The 18991-nt window shown below is 35.3% G+C and overlaps 1 protein-coding gene across 8 annotated transcripts in view; it reads left to right on the forward strand.

Moving 5' to 3' along the window:
* BIRC6 (baculoviral IAP repeat containing 6) overlaps positions 1–18991 on the forward strand; it is a 212807-nt gene that overhangs the window by 175928 nt on the left and 17888 nt on the right. For 7 of the 8 annotated variants that reach the window (XM_055539753.1, XM_055539755.1, XM_055539754.1 and 4 more), the window contains 3 exons: positions 14934–15079; positions 15716–15826; positions 17875–18092. In XM_055539753.1, the coding sequence (XP_055395728.1) occupies positions 14934–15079; positions 15716–15826; positions 17875–18092 (475 nt within the window). Of the gene's footprint in view, positions 1–12116; positions 12290–14933; positions 15080–15715; positions 15827–17874; positions 18093–18991 lie in introns of those variants that run through there. The other variant, XR_008700176.1, reaches the window with a different exon arrangement.

Consider the following 18991-nt stretch of genomic DNA (forward strand, 5'->3'; position numbering starts at 1 on the left):
AAAGAATATGTAAGAATTGGCTAAATAAGAGGTGCAGGGAACTGGTATACTAGACTGTGTGAGGAAGGTTTGCGAAAATTCAGGAAAATGTAAAGAATGAAGAAGTTTGATGTGCCTGGGTGTCCTTTGGGTGGGAGGTAGGGGTAGGAAATGAGGCTGGAGAGGAAAACGGCAGCTTGAAGAACTTCATAGTTGTGCTGTGTTGTGCTTAATCTCTCAGTTGTGTCCATCTCTTTGCAACCCCATGGACTGTAACCCACCAGGCTCCTCTGTCCACGGGGATTCTCCCAGGTATGAGTTCTGGAGTGGGTTGCCATGCCCTCCTCCAGGGGATCCTCCCAACCCAGGGATCAAGCCCAGGTCTCCCACATTGCAGGCGGATTCTTTACCAACTTAACCATCAGGGAAGCCCAACTTCATTAGGTATCTGTTTTTAGATGTGATGAAAGGGTTTTCAGCGGAAATCTATTCAGATTTGCATTATAATAAAAGATCGTCTTGCAGTGTAGCAGAATGGTGGGGTGGGAGTTAGAAGACTGAATTAAGAGACTTTCTTCCTTTCTGTCTTGACAGTTGAGCTGTGTGTGTCCTCTCCCATCCTGCTGTTCTGGGACTGAGGATTTGAGTCCATTAGGATTCTTGCTCTAATATTGTGGACTTTATAAAGACAGTTCCTGGGTAGAAATACTTTCTATGATTCAGATGTTTGACTTTATAAAAGCAATAATGTTAAGCCAGGCTTTAAATTAATTATTAACTACATTATTCTGCCTATGTGTTAATATCAGTGACTGCAAATTTATCCCTAGGGATCTCCTTCAAAAAGTGCAAGTGCTACAGGATAAATGGTTTCCTTTGTTAGTATACAAGAATCTGAAGTCTGTAATCCTATGCAGAAAATTTCCAGTACTAATCCTACTGGGTTGTTTTACTGAAGACAGAAAACGATCATCTGTTGGCTTGAAAGAGACTAAGAATCATTAGCAGAGATTCTAAAATCTTTTTCTTTTTTTTCAGTTTTGGGCCGTGCTGGATCTTTGTTCCTGCACAGGCTCTTTCTCTAGGTGTGGCGAGTGGGGGCTACTCTCTGGCTGTGGTGCGCAGGCTTCTCACTGTGGTAGCTTTTCTTGTTCTGAGCGTGGGATCTAGGGCGTGCAGCCTTCAGTAGTTGTGGCACGTGGGCTCCATAGCTGCAGCTTATTTCCTTAACGCTGTCATCGAGCTACAGTTGTGTGTATGGAGAGAACTTATATGACAGTAAGTAGGCCTTAGATTTAATTTTTCTGGAACCTTTTATCTGTATTATTTTAGAACTTACTTAAATCTAAAGAGTGTCATGTAATAATGGGATTTTTCTTAATCTGATCAAATAAACCAAACCATTTTCATGGTTGAAAATTGAAGGAAATTTTTCTTGGTAGAAATTCTTGTCAGAGCTTCAACATTATGAGGAAGAACTTTCAAATCTTGTACCACCTGTGCTTTTGGTAGAATCTTTCTTTAGATCAGGTAATTTAATTAAACCAAACATTTATTTAAAGAGGAAATTTCAAATTACTAACATATCAGAAGAACCAGTATCAACTGCCAAAAGTAAGTCAGTATCATTTGCCATCATTTGGCAAATGATAAGTGTTAACGTGAATACACTGAATTCTTAAAAAGTTAGTGTCTGACTCCAATGTCTGGCCTGTTTTCTGTTTTAAGAAAGAAGATTTAGCAAATAAGTAGTTACCAAAGGCTTACTGAGACCTTTCTTTTCATTGGTAAAAGACTCTCATTTTCTCACTCTTAATTCAGTTGACTAATACTGTGTCTAATTGCCACTTAATGTTTTCTCATGCTTTGGGAAACTCTATTAATAGGATATATCTTCCAGTCCTCTAAAAGTAATGGCATTTTGCAAACAAAAACTAACAAAATTTAAAAGGAATAGGACCCTGTCCATTCATGGTCTTAGTCTTTTGCCTTTTGCATGCTAAGTCGCTTCAGCTGTGTCCAACTTTTTGCGACCCTATGGACTGTACCCTGTCAGGCTCCCTGTCCATGAGATTCTCCGGGCAAGAATACTGTAGTGAGTTTCCATGCCCTCCTCCAGGGGATTTTCCCAACCCAGGGATCAAACTCGTGTCTCTTATGTCTCCTGCATTGGCAGGCACGTTCTTGACCACTAGCGCCACCTGGGAAGCCCTCTTCTGCCTTTTATCAGTGTTTAATTGGGAGAAACTAAAGTTAGCAGAAGCCGAGCTAGCCGAGCTTTTGTTTTATATGTGGCCGCAATTTAGAGTGGTGTTTTGGTTCTCATCCTCACCTTAAGATTTTCACAAAGAATAGCTCGTTCTTAACTTAACATGCTTCTCGTTTTATTTTTCACTTTCCTACTCACTAAGATACCCAGTGTCCCCCTCTGGCTTCTCATTGTCTGCGTAGTGAAGCATTTTATAACTACATCTGTTATGATGTTCCAGGATTTTGTTCTTCTTCTTCAAGGCAGACTTCTTATTTCAGAATACTCTCCTGGGTTATTAAAATTTATATAAAGAAGCAAATTATCCTTCAGTCTTTCATGGGGGCACTTGTACTTTAATAAAGAATAACTCAGGTAATGCTTGAGTGAAGGAATGTAGTGGAGATATATTAGTTGTGTTGCCTTCTTTCACGTGGTCTGCTGAGGAGTAGAAGTAGACTGGGTAGAACCAATACTGCATTACAACCATATTAACAAACTGTCTGTACATCCAAAGGCTTCAGTAAGAATGACTGCTTAGAGGAGAAACTGAGCTGGCACAGTGGAACAACACCATGCAACTGAATGCCTTTTAAAGCTGTTAGTTCTGTAATTAGGAGTTTTTGCTGTCATATGTAATAACATATGAGATAATTATATATGCATGTGATATGTACACAAATACATATATCTGAAAAGTACCTTCTGACTTTTACTATTTGAAATAATAGACTATAAGATATGTTTCAGACTTTCTCGATTATAATTATACCTTAATAATAAAATTATTATCTCTTGTGGGTGAGGATTAGTTTGGTGACTGATAATTACAGTACTCTGATGAGGTTGGTGTAAAGAAGAGCTCTATTCAAGGAATAGTTGTACTTCTAGTTTATTATGTTCATCTTTCCTGGCAAGATTAACCTGTTGACATGGCAAAGTGGCAACTAGGAGTAATTTATTGTGATTTAGTCTGTCTTTAAAAAAGTTGTTAAATATTTACTATACAAATTGCTTCAAGAACTTCCTAAAGATGACAATATTTTAATATTGTTTTATTCACAAGTCTATAGTTTTACTGTCTACACCTCTCCTAAAAAGTCCTCTCTCAAGATTCACAATTTGCAGTAACTATATAAAGTTAATTTGAGTCTAATAGTTAATATAAATAAACTGATTGACATTGTTGTTGCCTGATTATATTAATAAGCATTTATATTAAGACAAATCAGAGATAACAGTCTGTAGAATTCTCCAGGCCAGAACAGTGGAGTATGTAGCCTTTCCCTTCTCCAGGGGATCTTCCCAACCCAGGGATTAAACCCAGGTCTCTCGTGTTGCAGGCAGATTCTTTACCAGCTGAGCCATCAGGGAAGCCCAGGAGTACTGCAGTGGGTAGCCTATCCCTTCTCCAGCGGATCTTCCCAACCCAGGAGTCAAACTGGGGTCTCCTGCATTGCAGGCAGATTCTTTACCAACTGAGCTATCATGGAAGCCCTGAAATATTCATGGAATTCTCCAGGCCAGAATACTGGAGTGTGTAACCATTCCCATTTCCAAAGGATCTTCCCAACCCTGGGATCAAACCCAGGTTTCTTTGCAGGTGAATTCTTTACCAGCTGAACCACAAGGGAAACGAAACATTCCTTTAGAAAACACTAAAGACTAGGCGAAGTGTATTACTTCAATATAGATATGTTTTACGTTCAGCACTTTTCATCTTTTGTCTAAAACAGACAAGATTTAGATAGTTAATTATTTAAGGATCTTTTCAGCAATTCATTTTTTCTGAATATATAACATGTTTTGTACACCTGTTTTACACAGTTTTGAAAACATAACTGTCCTAGAAGCATAAATGTAATTTTCTACTTTGGCCATTTTCTAACATCATCTCTTATTTAAAATTTGAACAAATTGGAACTTTTCAGGTTGCTGTCATAAGGAAATTTTGCCCTTTTTTGCCAATTTTATTCAATTGAATTTTTTTATAATAATTTGAACAAAAATGGGGAAGTGGTTGACTTAAATATTGGTTCTAATTAATTTCATTTGCCTCAATAACATTAAGTAGTTTTCAGTTCAGTCGCTCAGTCATGTCTGACTCTTTGTGACCCCATGGACTGCAGCACGCCAGGCTCCCCAGTCCATCACCAACTCCAAGAGCTTGCTCAAACTCATGTCCATCGAGTCAGTGGTGCCATCCACCATCTTATGCTCTGTTATCCCTTCTCCTCCTGTCTTCAGTCTTTTCAGGCATCAGGGTCTTTTCCAGTGAGTCATTTGTTCCCATCAGGTGGCCAAAGTACTGGAGTTTTAGCTTCAGCATCAGCCCTTCCAATGAATATTCAGGGCTGATTTCCATTGGGATTGACTGGTGGATCTCCCTGAGGTCCAAGGATTCTCAAGAGTCTTCTCCAACACCGCAGTACAAAAGCATCAATTCTTTGGCATTCAGCTTTATAGTCCAGTTCTCACATCCATACATGACCACTGGAAAAACCATAACTTTGACTAGATGGGCCTTTGTTGGCAAAGTAATGTCTCTGCTTTTCAATACTCTATCTAGGTTGATCATAGCTTTTCTTCAAGTAGCAGGTGTCTTAATTTCATGGCTGCAGTCACCATCTGCAGTGATTTTGGAGCCCCCAAAAATAAACTGCCGCTGTTTCTATTGTTTCCCCTTCTGTTTGCCATGAAGTGATGGGACTGGATGCTGTGATCTTCGTTTTCTGAACGCTGAGTTTTAATCCAACTTTTTCACTCTCCTCTTTCACTTTCATCAAGGTACTCTTTAGTTCTTTCTTCTCTTTCTTCCACAAGGGTGGTGTCATCTGTATATCTGAGGTTATTGGTATTTCACCCTGCAATCTTGATTGCAGTTTGTGCTTCATCCAGCCCGGCTTTTCTCATGATGTACTCTGCATATAAGTTAAATAAGCAGGGTGATAATATGTAGCCTTAACATACTCCTTTCTTGATTTGGAACCAGTCTGTTGTTCCATGTCTAGTTCTAACTGTTGCTTCTTGAGATGCATACAGATTTCTCAGGAGGCAAGTCAGGTGGTCTGGTATTCCCATCTCTTTCAGAATTTTCCACAGTTTGTTGTGATCCACACAGTCAAAGGCTTTGGCATAGTCAATAAGGCAGAAGTAGATGTTTTTCTAGAGCTCTCTTGCTTTCTTGATGATCCTGTGGATGTTGGCAATTTGATCTCTGGTTCCTCTGCCTTTTCTAAATCCACCTTGAATATCTGGAAGTTCACAGTTCATGTACTGTTGAAGCCTGGCTTGTAGAATTTTGAGCATTACTTTGCTAGCGTGTTAGATGAGTGCAATTGTGCAGTAGTTTGAACATTCTTTGGTATTGTCTTTCTTTGGGATTGAAGTGAAAACTGACCTTTTCCAATCCTGTGGCCACTGCTGAATTTTTCAAATTTGCTGGCATATTGAGTGCAGCACTTTCACAGCATCATCTTTTAGGATTTGAAATAGATCAACTAGAATTCCATCACCTCTACTAGCTTTGTTCGTTAATGATGCTTCCTAAGGCCCATTTGACTTTGCATCCCCGCATGTCTGGCTCTAGGTGGGTAATCACACCATCGTGGTTGTCTGGTTCATGAAGATCTTTCTTGTATAGTTCTTCTGTGTATTCTTGCCACCTCTTCTTAATATTTTCTGCTTCTGTTAGGTCCATACCATTTCTGTCCTTTATTGATCCCATCTTTGCATGAAATGTTCCCTTGGTATCTCTAATTTTCTTGAAGAGATCTAGTCTTTCCTATTCTATTGTTTTCCTCTATTTCTTTTCATTGATCACTGAGGAAGGCTTTCTTATCTCTCCTTGCATTTCTTTGGAACTCTGCATTCAGATGGGTATATCTTTCCTTTTCTCCTTTGCCTTTAGCTTCTCTTGTTTTCTCAGCTATTTGTGAGGCTTCCTCAGACAACCATTTTGCCTTTTTATATTTCTTTTTCTTGGGGATGGTCTTGATTACTCCCTCCTGTACAATGTCAGAAACCTTCGTCCATAGTTCTTCATGGACTGTATCAGGTCTAATCCCTTGAATCTGTTTGTCACTTCTACTGTATAACTGTAAGGGATTTGATTTAGGTCATACCTGAATGATCTAGTGATTTTCCGTTCTTGCTTCAATATAAGTCTGAATTTGGCAATAAGGAGTTCATGATCTGAGCCACAGTAAGCTCCCGGTCTTGTTTTTGCTGACTGTATAGAGCTTCTCCATCTTTGGCTGCAAAGAATATAATCAGTCTGATTTTGGTATTGATTATCTGGTGATGTCCTTGTGTAGATTCGTCTTGTGTTGTTGAAGGAGGGTGTTCACTATGACCAGTACGTTCTCTTGGCAAAACTCTGTTAGCCTTTGCCCTGCTTCATTTTGTACTCCCAAGGCCAAATTTGCCTGTTATTGCAGTTATCTCTAGACTTCCTACTTTCGCATTCCTGTTCCCTATAATGAGAAGGGCATCTCTTTTGGGTGTTAGTTCTAGAAGGTCTTGCAGGTCTTCATAGATCTGTTCAACTTCATCTTCTTCAGCATTACTGGAGCATTGAGTAGTTTATTTACTTTTATTTGAGAAATTACTCAAAAGCCACCTCTTATTAATCACTTCAATAAAAAGATCAAAGGACTTCCATAATAAAAACATTCTTTGGCCTGTCTACTGCTGTAATAAACATTTATGAAGAACAAAAAGTTAAACATTTGTCATAAAGGATAAGTAGAATTCGTTCTCCAGCATAGTTTCTGAAAACTTGATCATCATAAATGTTCCATTTTTCAGGTGCCCTCAGTATAGCAATATTAACACTTTTCTTTCCTGCCTAATGCAGAGAAAATTTACCAGGTTTTCATTTATTTTATGCAATAAGTCTTAATTTCTGTTTTTTCTTTAGTTTTATAATTTGATGATTTTTGTGTTTAATACTTTTAATTTTTAGATTTACAAGCAGTGTAAGAAGTAGTTCCCTAGGGGCAAAAAGAAAGAGAGGCAATGTAGGGAGAGGCATGTGAGAATACCAGCATGTACAGAAATAGGACATAAAGGATTTTTTTAACCTTTTTTTTTTTAATATAAATTCATTGACTTTAATTGGAGGCTAATTACATTATTGTATTAAGGATGTTTAAAGGTATAATCTATGTTAGATATGTGGCAAATACACTCTGTGATTAGTTGTTTATTATACATAAGATCAAGGTCACTATCACTGAAATTTTATGACAGTTACGAGAGATTAAAATCTGGTGAAAATGAATTTTCATACCTCTCAGATTAGTGACTTAGTTAGATGTATTGCCTGAATTCCTTTTGTTCAGCCAGTTTGAAATAATGTGATTAGTGTAGTATTTCTATTCTAGCCTGTGTGCTTTTATTAACTTCCCTTCTTTCTAGACAATAAGCCAAACTGCTTTAAATTGTGGGTAGTTATAATACAGTATCAAATAGTTATATAAAAAAATGCAAGGAAGTAATATTGCAACATAACTTTTGTGTAGGATATACAGTCTCAACAGTTCGTAGATGTATATTATTAAGTTTTTCTGCTCTGTGTGATTAGGCAAGAGATTATTTATTTTTATTTGATAGGAAGTGAAACTGTCACTTAAAGTTTAACATTTAAAAATAATTAGGCAATAAATCTTGGATTTAGCCCCCCCAGTTTCCTGGTGCCTGTAGTGTTCATTATCAAAAACTGTATTTATGAAGAAAGCAAATTGATTGACCTGTAGTCCAGATACTTCTATTTTCATACACTGCTGGTACCTTTTACCAAAATTGTTCATTGATCATTTAGGTTTCATGCTTGTATAACAGCTAGGCTTGAGCCTTCACTGGTTCCTGGAAAACACTTAGATCAAGTATCAAAATACAGCTTATTCTGTTATTTAAGTGATTAACAGACAGAAACAAATTAAAAATTATAAATTGATGTAATACTCCTACCTCAGTAATAAAACATATGAAATGATTATTCCTTAAAAGATTGCATTCAGTTCAGGTCAGTTCAGTTGCTCAGTTGTGTCTGACTCTTTGCAACCATGAATCGCACCATGCCAGGCCACCCTGTCCATCACCATCTCTCGAAGTTCACTCAAACTCAGTCCATCAAGTCGGTGATGCCATCCAGCCATCTCATCCTCTGTCGTCCCCTTTTCCTCCTGCCCCCAATTCCTCCCAGCATCAGATAAGCATTATGTTTCTCATCAGTTTTCGTTATATTCTAGCAAAATCTCAAGCAATCTTAATAACTGAATTTGAAGTCCCTTGGTAAGTAAGATTTAGTTTGTAACAAATCTGGGCACATCACAATAAGTAACCTGTTTCATGGTATCTGTGGTTTTTAGAGCTGTAAGGGACACTGTTTAGAGTTCATATGGTTCAAATCCCCTTTTTTATAAAAGATGAAAACAAGGCCCATAAATATTGTGATTTGTTCCACGTTCTCTAATGCTTAGTAGTAGAGCTATGATTAGACCTCAAGTTTCCTAATGTCCCAATCAAGTATAGTGAAAAAGTGAAAGAATTAGTCGCTCAGATTTGTCTGACTCTTTGTGACCCCATGGACTGTAGCCCACCAGGCTCCTCTGTCCATGGAATTCTCCAGGCAAGAATACTGGAGTCGGTAGCTGTTCCCTTCTCCAGGAGATCTTCCCACACAGGGATCAAACCTGGGTCTTCTGAATTGCAGGCAGATTCTTTACCATCTGAGCCACCAGGGAAGCAATCAAGTATATTTATTTTCTAAATTGAACTTCCAAAGAGCAATTTGACTCATACATCAGTGAATAATTAGAAATGGAAGATGGGAACTTGTTTCTGATTTGGCTTTGGAAATTTAGGATACATAAATTTTTAAAATATTGACAATGAAGTAAAATTTTTTAATTGAAAATTTTACTTTTGGTAATTTAAAAAGTATATACAGTAACACAGATTCTGCAGAATTTTTTTCTGATATTTTGCTCTTCATTCTAAAGAATTTTTAAGTTATCCCTATGATAAGATGTTAAAAGGCAGCATATTTTATTAGAGATGCATAGCCATTTGATTATGCCTAAGGATAATTATTATTAGATTACCAAAGTTAACTAAGTAAGGTAAACTGTTTTTTAGTCTGTAGATCATGAACTGGTAGCATCTTAATGTACTTATCACTTAAATGAGGAATAAGTCAACTTTACCCATTTGATTTTTTTGCTTAAAAGAATTAATTAAAACCTTTCCTATGAAAATGTCTTAGTTAGTGCTGTATGTATTAATACTTTTACTCTACTGTTTTTTTCACATTGATTTGGTATCTGCTTGCATAAACGAGGGTGGTGTGTTGGAGATAAAATCATTTTCTCAGACTTCCTTGGCAGTCCAGTGGTTAAGAATCCACCTGCTAATGCAGGGGACATGGGTTCAATTCCTAGTTTAGGAAGATTCCATGTGCCAGGGGCAGCTACACCTGTGTCCCACAAGTGCTGAGCCTGCGTTCTGGAGCCTGGGCAACAGGAGAATCTAACCGCAATAAGAGTGGCCCCTGATCGCCACAACTAGAGAAAGCCCGTATACAACAATAAAGACCCAGTGCAGCTATAAATAAATAAATAAATATTGTAAAAAATAATTTTCTCTATTGCGAAAGAAACCTCTTCCTACCCTCCAACACATCCTATTTTCCACCTCCTAAATTTTGTTACTATGTTAATATGTCTTTACTCTTTAGATTCTTGAAAAAGAAAAAACTTGAAAGCAATTCTGTTACCTCCATTAATAAAGGGATTTGTGGCATATGACTTCTAATACATTACATATGAGTTATGTAATACTTTAAATCTTAACATAGCCGTTGCAACCTCTGTTATCTCAAAATGAAGTCATAGTATAGCCATAGTTATCTGGTTTCACTTTTGAGTAAGTGTGACACTTCATAGCCCCCTTGGAACAGGAGCAAAGGAAAATATTTTGTCCTTGACATGTGCAGACTTTTCCTGCTATACTCCAGTAGGCAAATAATCATATTTTGTATATTTAGTATTTAACAGTTTCACCAAAAATTTGAAAAAAGACTTTCTGTCAGTCAAATAATCTTTTTTTATTAATTTATTTTTTATTGAAAATAATTGTTTTCCAGAATTTTGCTGTTTTCTGTCAAAGCTTTTGTTCCTCCTCAGGTCTAACTAACCAAATAGTAGCATAAAACAAAAGACTCAGTTTGAGCATGAGTGAGAACAAGAATAAGAATAGTCAGTCAAATAATCTTAATTGCTAATAAGAATGTGACACAAATGACTCTTGAATGTGAGGTGTTCTTGACATTGAACTTCTCTTTAACAGCATGAAAGTAAGCAGCTTTGATTCTCTTGGCTTTCCAAAGTGTCTTCTGGGGTCTTAGGTCATTCAGTTGTTTTACAAGAACTGAATTCTCTGGTAGAAATCCCCAATTCCTTTTTATCCACAGTTAATTGATTTACTTCTTAGAAGGCATCAAACTAATTTTAATTTCTTTAAGTTAGTTCCTCTAATGCTTTGATTGAGAAAGAAATTTCAGTTCCAGTCTTCCTACTTTTGTTTTTGTTTGAAAAGCATTTCCTGTGTCTTCTTTTTCCTCTGTCAAACCTACCTACAAAATAAAAAGGACTTGATTTCTTAGCCAAAAAGCATTTCTTGCAACCATATTTAAGTTTCTTTTAGTGATTAAACTTAAAGCGGTTCATCAACCTTTTTTACTTGGTGATGGAGACAACAGTGCCAACACATACTTTGGTGTCCCTTCTTAGCCTCATTTGGATTGTCCCCTGGTGATGCGTGTTATTTGTGGCAACTCCATATCACAGCAGCACACAGTATCATTATTTGTCCTGTGATGTTTAGTCTGACCTAAAATTTATTATATATTTATCTAATCTAGAAGTCAAGGTTTTATTTTCAAAGGCTTCTCATACCCTTGTTTTAAATAGTCCCTTCTCTCCTACTGCTCATTTATGCTTTAGTTAAGACAAGGAAGATTTTATTTTCTACTTCCAGTGAAACCTAAAACTATTACTTCCATTTGGAAAGAATTTAAAAATAAAAGGGAATCTAGAATTAAAAACTAAGATTTAAAAAATGTATGGAAAGCAGTCATCTTACAAAGGTCTTTATCCAGTTTAGTGGTACATTTCAAAAATTATTTTCATGTTGTCTGTAGACATAAGCAAATAATTCTCCACAGTAATATTTAAAAAAAATCTTTCTGCTTACTTTTATTTATTTACCATAAACTATAATTTTTGGCAAAGGATTTTAGAACTGTGGACTATGATATAACACATTGTTTTAAGGTAAATGTAGAAGTTTTATTCTCTTGTAGTTTTTGAATCTTCCTCTGAGATGCTAGTTCTTAATACTTTTGAATCTGGACATTTCAGCATATGGTGTCCTGATTACTTCTTCAATGTGACTCTGCTTTTTAAATGTTTATTTCAACAGTGTGATAGTTGTGACTTCAGAGTTAGGAGTGCAGGGGATTGAAATGGTCTTTCCCAGTGTTCAACCAAGAAAATAGCTATATTAAGCTGTTTTCATTTTATACATTATAAGAGAACATAATTCTGATATTTTGTAGCCTTACATATATCTGGCTTAATTTGGGTAGTAGTATTTGCAGAGGCAGTCCAATATAACTGAATGATGAGTTTTGGGGGTTATTTTTTTTGTTTTCACAAGAAAGATTTGCCCATTCTGCTCACATCCTAGTGTAGACTATATGTCACAGGGCCAAAATTTGCTTGATTTCTTAGCTGTTTAGTTGGAATTCACAGCATAGTGGAAAATGTTTGCAGATAATTCTTGCAATAGTAGAAACTTCAGTTGATTCCTCGTATTTCTTCAGGGCAGTGATCACAACCAGATTCAACGTATGCACAAAGCAGCGGATACCATGGTAGCGGCCGTCGCTGATTGCTTTTACCATGTTGGATCCATTGTCAGTCTCAGAGACCTACTTCCAGCTAGGTGCCTTGAACTCAAATAGCTTTTCACACAGACTTCAGGATGTGAGCTAAGGTATGGCCTTTTTTCATGAGCTGGGCCTACATATGGGTTGACAGTAACCTGCAACTTTTATAGAAAAGAAACTACTGTCTGTAGTTTAACGTCAGACAATGACTAGTTGTAGTGATCGTTAGGCAGGTAGTTTGTGTTCTTCATATATTCACCTTTTGAAGTTTATTCTTTTTCTCCTGTATGTTTTCGTCAAAAAGACTTTCCATATAAAAAAAAATTTCATTAGAACCTACAGTAAAGGTCTAACTGTGTCTGCTTTATGATTCAGCCTTTATGATGTATATGATTATTTCTTTCATGCATTTGGTGTAAAAAATATTATTTTTAAGACTTCTGTGGTCTTTTGCACTATTTTTTAAATATTTTTAAAGTATTGTCCAAATTTTCATCCTATTTGTACTATTTTAAAAATAGAGATTTTTCCTACTAATCTTTTAAAAACTAGAGTTAGGTAATTGGTATTCATGAATAGGGCTTGAAATTTAGCAGCAGTTTTCCAAGGGTAACTTGCTCTAAATTGCATTGATGCAGTTTACTCTCCATGCCAGAGGTTCTTGTTTCTTCAAGGAGAAAGTACCTTAATTCTGGAAAAAGGAGCTTCACTCCTGTAATCTTCCTTCTCTGCTTGTCAAGATGCATTTCTTTAAGTGAAATCTTTATTGAGAGTCTAAATGGACTGACTGATGATAGATTTAGGAAAACATCTTTATTTTATTATATCAATAACTACAACTCTTATGTTTTCTCGAACTACTGACTATTGTTTTCATATTGTTCAGTGGCCCTTCTACTTAAGAATTTTTTAGGCCCCAGGAAGAGCATCATTTACAGTTGAAGAGAAAGAAAGTCTGTATAAATTCAGAGGGGGTCCTGCCAATCAGCTTATGTGCTTTTCTTGATGCTCAGTGTTTCACACAGATTGTGAACAGCTATTGATAAATGCAGAAGTTGAGAAACTATTTGAGCTTGTCTACCAGAATCATTTTATTAAAAAAATTTTTGGACTCATTATTAATCTGTAGTTCCAGCTTTACTTCATAACTATAAGATGCAGTATCTTATTTAACTCTAGCAGTAAAATGTCTATTTCACTCTTAAAACATTCATTCACTGTATTCTCCTTATATATATATGCTAACATATATGATCATATACACATTTACACACAGAAGTTGATGATGAAAACGATACATAATATATACAACTCTACCAAGCGGTTTCTGAGTAACAAAGGAGAGTTAGTTGACCATGTGTTCTCTGTGACTCCTATACATCAGGGAGGGCAGGAAGAGAACACAGGAGAAAAGGCGATAAACCAGTGACACATTATGGTTCTTAAGCCAAATCATCTTGCCAGGTGAGATAGTATATACCTTGTGGATAAAAGTAGCTGTGGATACTAGTTTTTTCACACAGTGTGGAGATCAGTTCCGAACTCATACATGACCCTAAACCCATTTACCTTTGTTATCCACCTCAGTGGCTCCTCTTAATTTACATCTTATTATCTACCTAAAGTTAAGCACAGAATTGCTTCTGAACAGATTTTTGTCTTTGTGATAAAGAACAGTTCATTTGGACATAGATTGTGTAATATTATTTTGTTAAGGACTCTTCTACCTTCTGTTAATCTTTTTTGAAGTTCTTTAAGGCTCCATGCCCACTTTGTTAAATGTTATTTTAATACAATAGCCACATCCTTTTGTTAGTAGGTGTACAACCTATAAAAATAAGTGATACATAGTCTAGATCATACCTTAGCATAAATATTTTAAATACATTTATTTATATGTGATTATAGTTTGTTTTAATTTATTTAAGTAATTAACAAAGATGTAGATTTTTAGTATCTAAGTAGTGGTGTAATGATGAGTTGAATAAAATAGTCTGAGAGTTGAAAGAAAAAGAAAATTGATTTAGTTGCTGTTTTTAGTGAACCTTGTTAATAAAATACTACAGCATTCTTCTAGAAAATTTAAGTTGAGTATATATTAGACCCTGAATAGGGAGCAACAGAAGGATATCTTTTAAATGATTATGCTCTAAAACTTAGTGTTTAAAGAAAGATTCAGTGTATAGGAGCACATATGAATTGAGTTACCCAGTAGTGAACGTACACTTTATTCTGGAATATTTCTCCCCCCATCATGGAAATTAATATACTCTTAAGTGAAATACAGATAGTATTAAAATGAAAAACTACCTATGGATCTTTGGTTTCCAGGTCTTAGAAAACAGAGGATCTGTTACTTTTAGATACAGAAGTGATGTCTCTACTTCTAGGTATATAGTTTCAGTAAATGTGTTTGTAAAGATATTAATTAAAGGACATAACCGGTAACGGGGTCTTTTGTAGTATGATATTTCTACAGTGTTTAACCTGTGTCTGTGTTTAACTTGTGTCTGTTTTTGCCTGCAAAGAGACAGCCTACCCGAAACTTCAGTTATAGTGCTAGGCATCATCCTCTGACTTCAAAATGAATCTAATGTGAACCACTCCTGGTATATACCATGTGTATGTCGAATGAAATGCACAATATTGTGTTGAGTTTTAACCACTGTTACTTATGGAAGTATTTATTTTTCAAGACTAAAATCTTAATTTTCCTTGCCTTTCTTTCCATATTAAAAAAAACTTTTTCAGATCTAAAAGGGAAAATGTTAAAACAGGAGTAAAACCAGATGCATCTGATCAAGAGCCAGAAGGCCTTACTCTTTTGGTGCCAGACATTCAGAAGACTGCTGAGATCGTTTATGCAGCCACTACCAGTTTACGGCAAGCAAATCAAGGTACAGCACTAGTCCCTTTCTGCTACATTTCTTTTGATACAAAGATGTTTTATTTACTTACTGAAAACAGCATTCTCTTCCCGCTGTTAATGGTTTTCCATCAAGTTATTTACCTAAAGATTCTGCTGTGTCAGGTTTTCAAGCTAATTATGAATAGTCTCTAATTTTAAAATATTAATCTCTACTGCATATGGTATCTAAGACTGTTAGTAGGCTGACAACATGCAATATAAATCTCTCTTTTCTTCCCATTGAAAGTTATGAAATTGAAAAATGCAGTTGTATTAGATACCAAATAATACATTAAATTAAAATTGGCATTTTCACATATTAACAATGGAACATATAAGTGATTCTGCATCATCTATTGCTTCATTTCTGTGACTTTTGCCTGAATGGATAAAATCTTTTTAGCATTTTAAGAATTTAAGCTTTAAAGTTGATAAGATTTTTAGGCTTATTTCTTATGAAATAGAAAGCTTTTAATTTTAAAATGGGATAATAGGAAGGTAATTATGAAGAATTTGGTAATTTTTTTGGCATTCAAAATTTGATCTCTAGAAGTATACAGTATTTTTTTGTTCTACTCTTCAAAATATATACTTATTTAATTTATCTTGAAATATTAAACAACAGAAAAAAAACTAGGTGAATATTCAAAGAAGGTGGCTATGAAACCCAAACCTTTATCAGTATTGAAATCACTTGAAGAAAAATATGTGGCTGTCATGAAGAAATTACAGTTTGGTAAGTTGAAATCATACTCTTCATTTTTCTGATCTCGATTCATAGTTTGTAATGGTGCTATTGAAATATGTTCTAGTAAAATTAAAATTTCAAACTTGCTTTTACCATGAATTATTCATATACTCTATATATGTATGTATGCACATATATTGTTGTTATTGTTTAGTCACTAAGTCATATCCAACTTTTTCGTGACCCCATGGACTGTAGCCTTCCAGGTTCCTCTGTCCATAGGATTTTCCAGGGAAGAACACATGCAAAAATTTTTATCATCTTTCTGTCTCTGAATTTATAGCTGTACTTACAGTTATGTTTGGGAATCATGATTCAATAGAAACCTAGGGGAAAAAAAACAAAGCCAAATGTCTAGCAAACAGGCAGAAAGTGGTTTTTGTTCTTTACCTCTCTGTGTCTCTATATCCTTGCCTGAAGGAAGCCAAAACTTGGGACTTGGAACTAAGTCTGTAACTCTTAAACCTTTTTAGAGTTCCATGGGATTTACTTTTAGAAAAGGTAGTTACGCATAGTTCTCTTGTAGCCTTTCCCATTACAAAACTCTTGGCAAGTAAGGACAGATGAAAAGATCACTTAAGTACCCTTCATAACATGCTGGTCTATAAACAAACACTAGACTTCCAAGTTTTAATAACCACTTTTAACTGTTATTATATGTCCCTCTTTATCTTTCTTGAGAACCAGCCCAAAGGACATTGATGATATTAAAACAAACAGTAAAGTAGGAGTTCCCCCCAAAAATGTAGATTTATGTCATACTGTCAGAGTCACAGGGCATAAGCATTGATTAATGTTAGTCAGCTAGGAGGCTTCCCTCGTATCTTTTAAAATCATAAACTCTACCAGTTGGACATGACTTGAAGTCTAAATGTAAATATATGATGTAAAAATTTCCTTCAGGCATAGCAATAGGCCATATGTGTATCTGGTGAATTGCTATTTATAAAACCCAAAGGAAATTTTCCCCTGTATTATGTGAAAAGCAGTTGAGTTGGGCAGATGAATAGCTCTGGTTTACACATGTACTAATTGAAACTCTTCAGAAGTCTTGCTGAGACATAGTATATTTGTCGTGCACAGACCATAACACTGTATAGGTTCTCCTTTTTTGTAGGCTATAAGCTTCTTGAAGGCAGATAGATTTTCCTATTTATTATTTACCCCAAAGAACCTTGCACTTCTTGGTAAAATTTATTGCATTAATGATAATTAAAATGTAGTTTTAATTATGTAGACAATTATGTAGACAAGATCAAAAGTTGCCATTGTTTCTTTGTATTTGCCCTAGCATTTGTAGGTAGTTTTAATTTAGTGTTATAAGTTATTTAAGCATCTTTGTTTTAGTCCTTTGGTGAATTAGGGTTAATCTGAATTAGAGATAATTTTTTCTTTCTGTTCTATATGGATTAAGCTTATAAGTAAAGAATAACTTTAAGTCCTTCCAAATCTGCCTAAATATATTGTAAAGAATTAGCCCATTATTTGTATTCTGTCAGAGTATTTAGGAGATTTTCCTAATAATCCTCTTTTATCCTGTTAATTTAATTTCAATAGTAATACAGAAGTAAACTGCAGCCTGTCACTTCTGTTTTCTGATTCCAAATCAGTGCAAATATATAAAGTTTTATTCTCTTTTAAAAATGAAATATAATGAAATACTTTTCAGTATTTCATATTTTGAATTATTTTGGCAAAAAAATATATCATTCATTTTAAGAATAAATTTATCTACTACATATCATTTAAATACTTAATATAATCTACCTACATGTCCAAACTGCAAATTAAAAATCATTTCTGCCTTTGTCTCCATGATATATTCTATCCATCTAGCAGCATTAACACACATATGTAGGTATTACATAAACACTGATAAGTTTGCCCTTCTTCCACATTGCAGTCTCTCCATTTTGGGTGAAGAAGGGTTAGTGATTTCTTTATTTGTGATTTTTGTTATTATAACAGCTATCCTCCATTCTGGTTCTCTTTTTTTTTTCAGTGTTTTTTTTTTTTTTTCCTTTTTCTTGTTTTAGATACATTTGAGATGGTTTCTGAAGATGAAGATGGGAAGTTGGGTTTTAAAGTAAACTACCACTACATGTCTCAGGTGAAAAATGCAAACGATGCCAACAGTGCTGCTAGAGCCCGCCGCCTTGCACAGGAAGCCGTGACGCTGTCCACCTCGCTGCCTCTCTCGTCGTCCTCCAGTGTGTTTGTGCGCTGTGACGAGGAGCGACTTGACATCATGAAGGTGGAAAAAACAACCGTTTTCTTATTTCTCTGACTAATCCAGTTACTCAGATATTCATATAAAATACCACTAGAAATAGCATGAAGTTTTAATACATTGAATAAAAATTCTGTTGACTGTTTTGGGTATCAATGAAGGAGGTCTTTTTCTAATGTTCAGAGTATGTGAATGAGAGTAGCAACTACCATTCAAAAACAAAAGATCTAGAAATACCTACCCCAAACAAAGGCTGTATATAGCCTGTCATAGTTTTAGAGCATATTATCAAAGGATTTAATGCTGATCAGTAGAAAAAAAGTCACAGGATTTCTTCCTTATAATCCAAAATATTTCTCTCAGGTTTTATACTATCAGTCTTCAGGGTTTTTTTTCCCTAGGTAATGTAATGTAATGTATTTACAGATTCACGTGATCTATGATGTAAGCAGGGGTAGTACAATAATAAATAAAACGTGCAGCTTTATGTTTTAATACTGCGGTGATCTGGCCTCAGATTCCAAGAGATGCTGCATCAAGTAACTTTCAAAGCTTTGATCCCTGGGTTGGGAGGAACCTTTCTTTACATCATTTAACTAATGGGTTAAATAGTCAGTCTTCCTTAGATGCACAGCTGAAACTATTGATCCATTGATTTGAGGAAAGTTTTATGTTTGCTTGCTTTTTTGTTTTGCTCTTTTGGATAATTTTTCAGTAGAAATTTCACAGACCTTGCTTATTGACCACACATTCCCTTGTTACGAACAGTAGAGCCAATTATTAGATGATTGCCTAGGGAAGTATTTTATCTCTAAGTGGCCCACATAAATTCAGACTTGTGACTTTGTTATTATGCTGCACCTAGCATAAAGAATCCCAAGTTGAATCCACAAAACATAAATCTGAGTTTAAACTGATAAGAC

Source organism: Bubalus kerabau, chromosome 11, assembly GCF_029407905.1.
Source record: "Bubalus kerabau isolate K-KA32 ecotype Philippines breed swamp buffalo chromosome 11, PCC_UOA_SB_1v2, whole genome shotgun sequence".
NCBI lineage: Eukaryota > Metazoa > Chordata > Mammalia > Artiodactyla > Bovidae > Bubalus > Bubalus kerabau.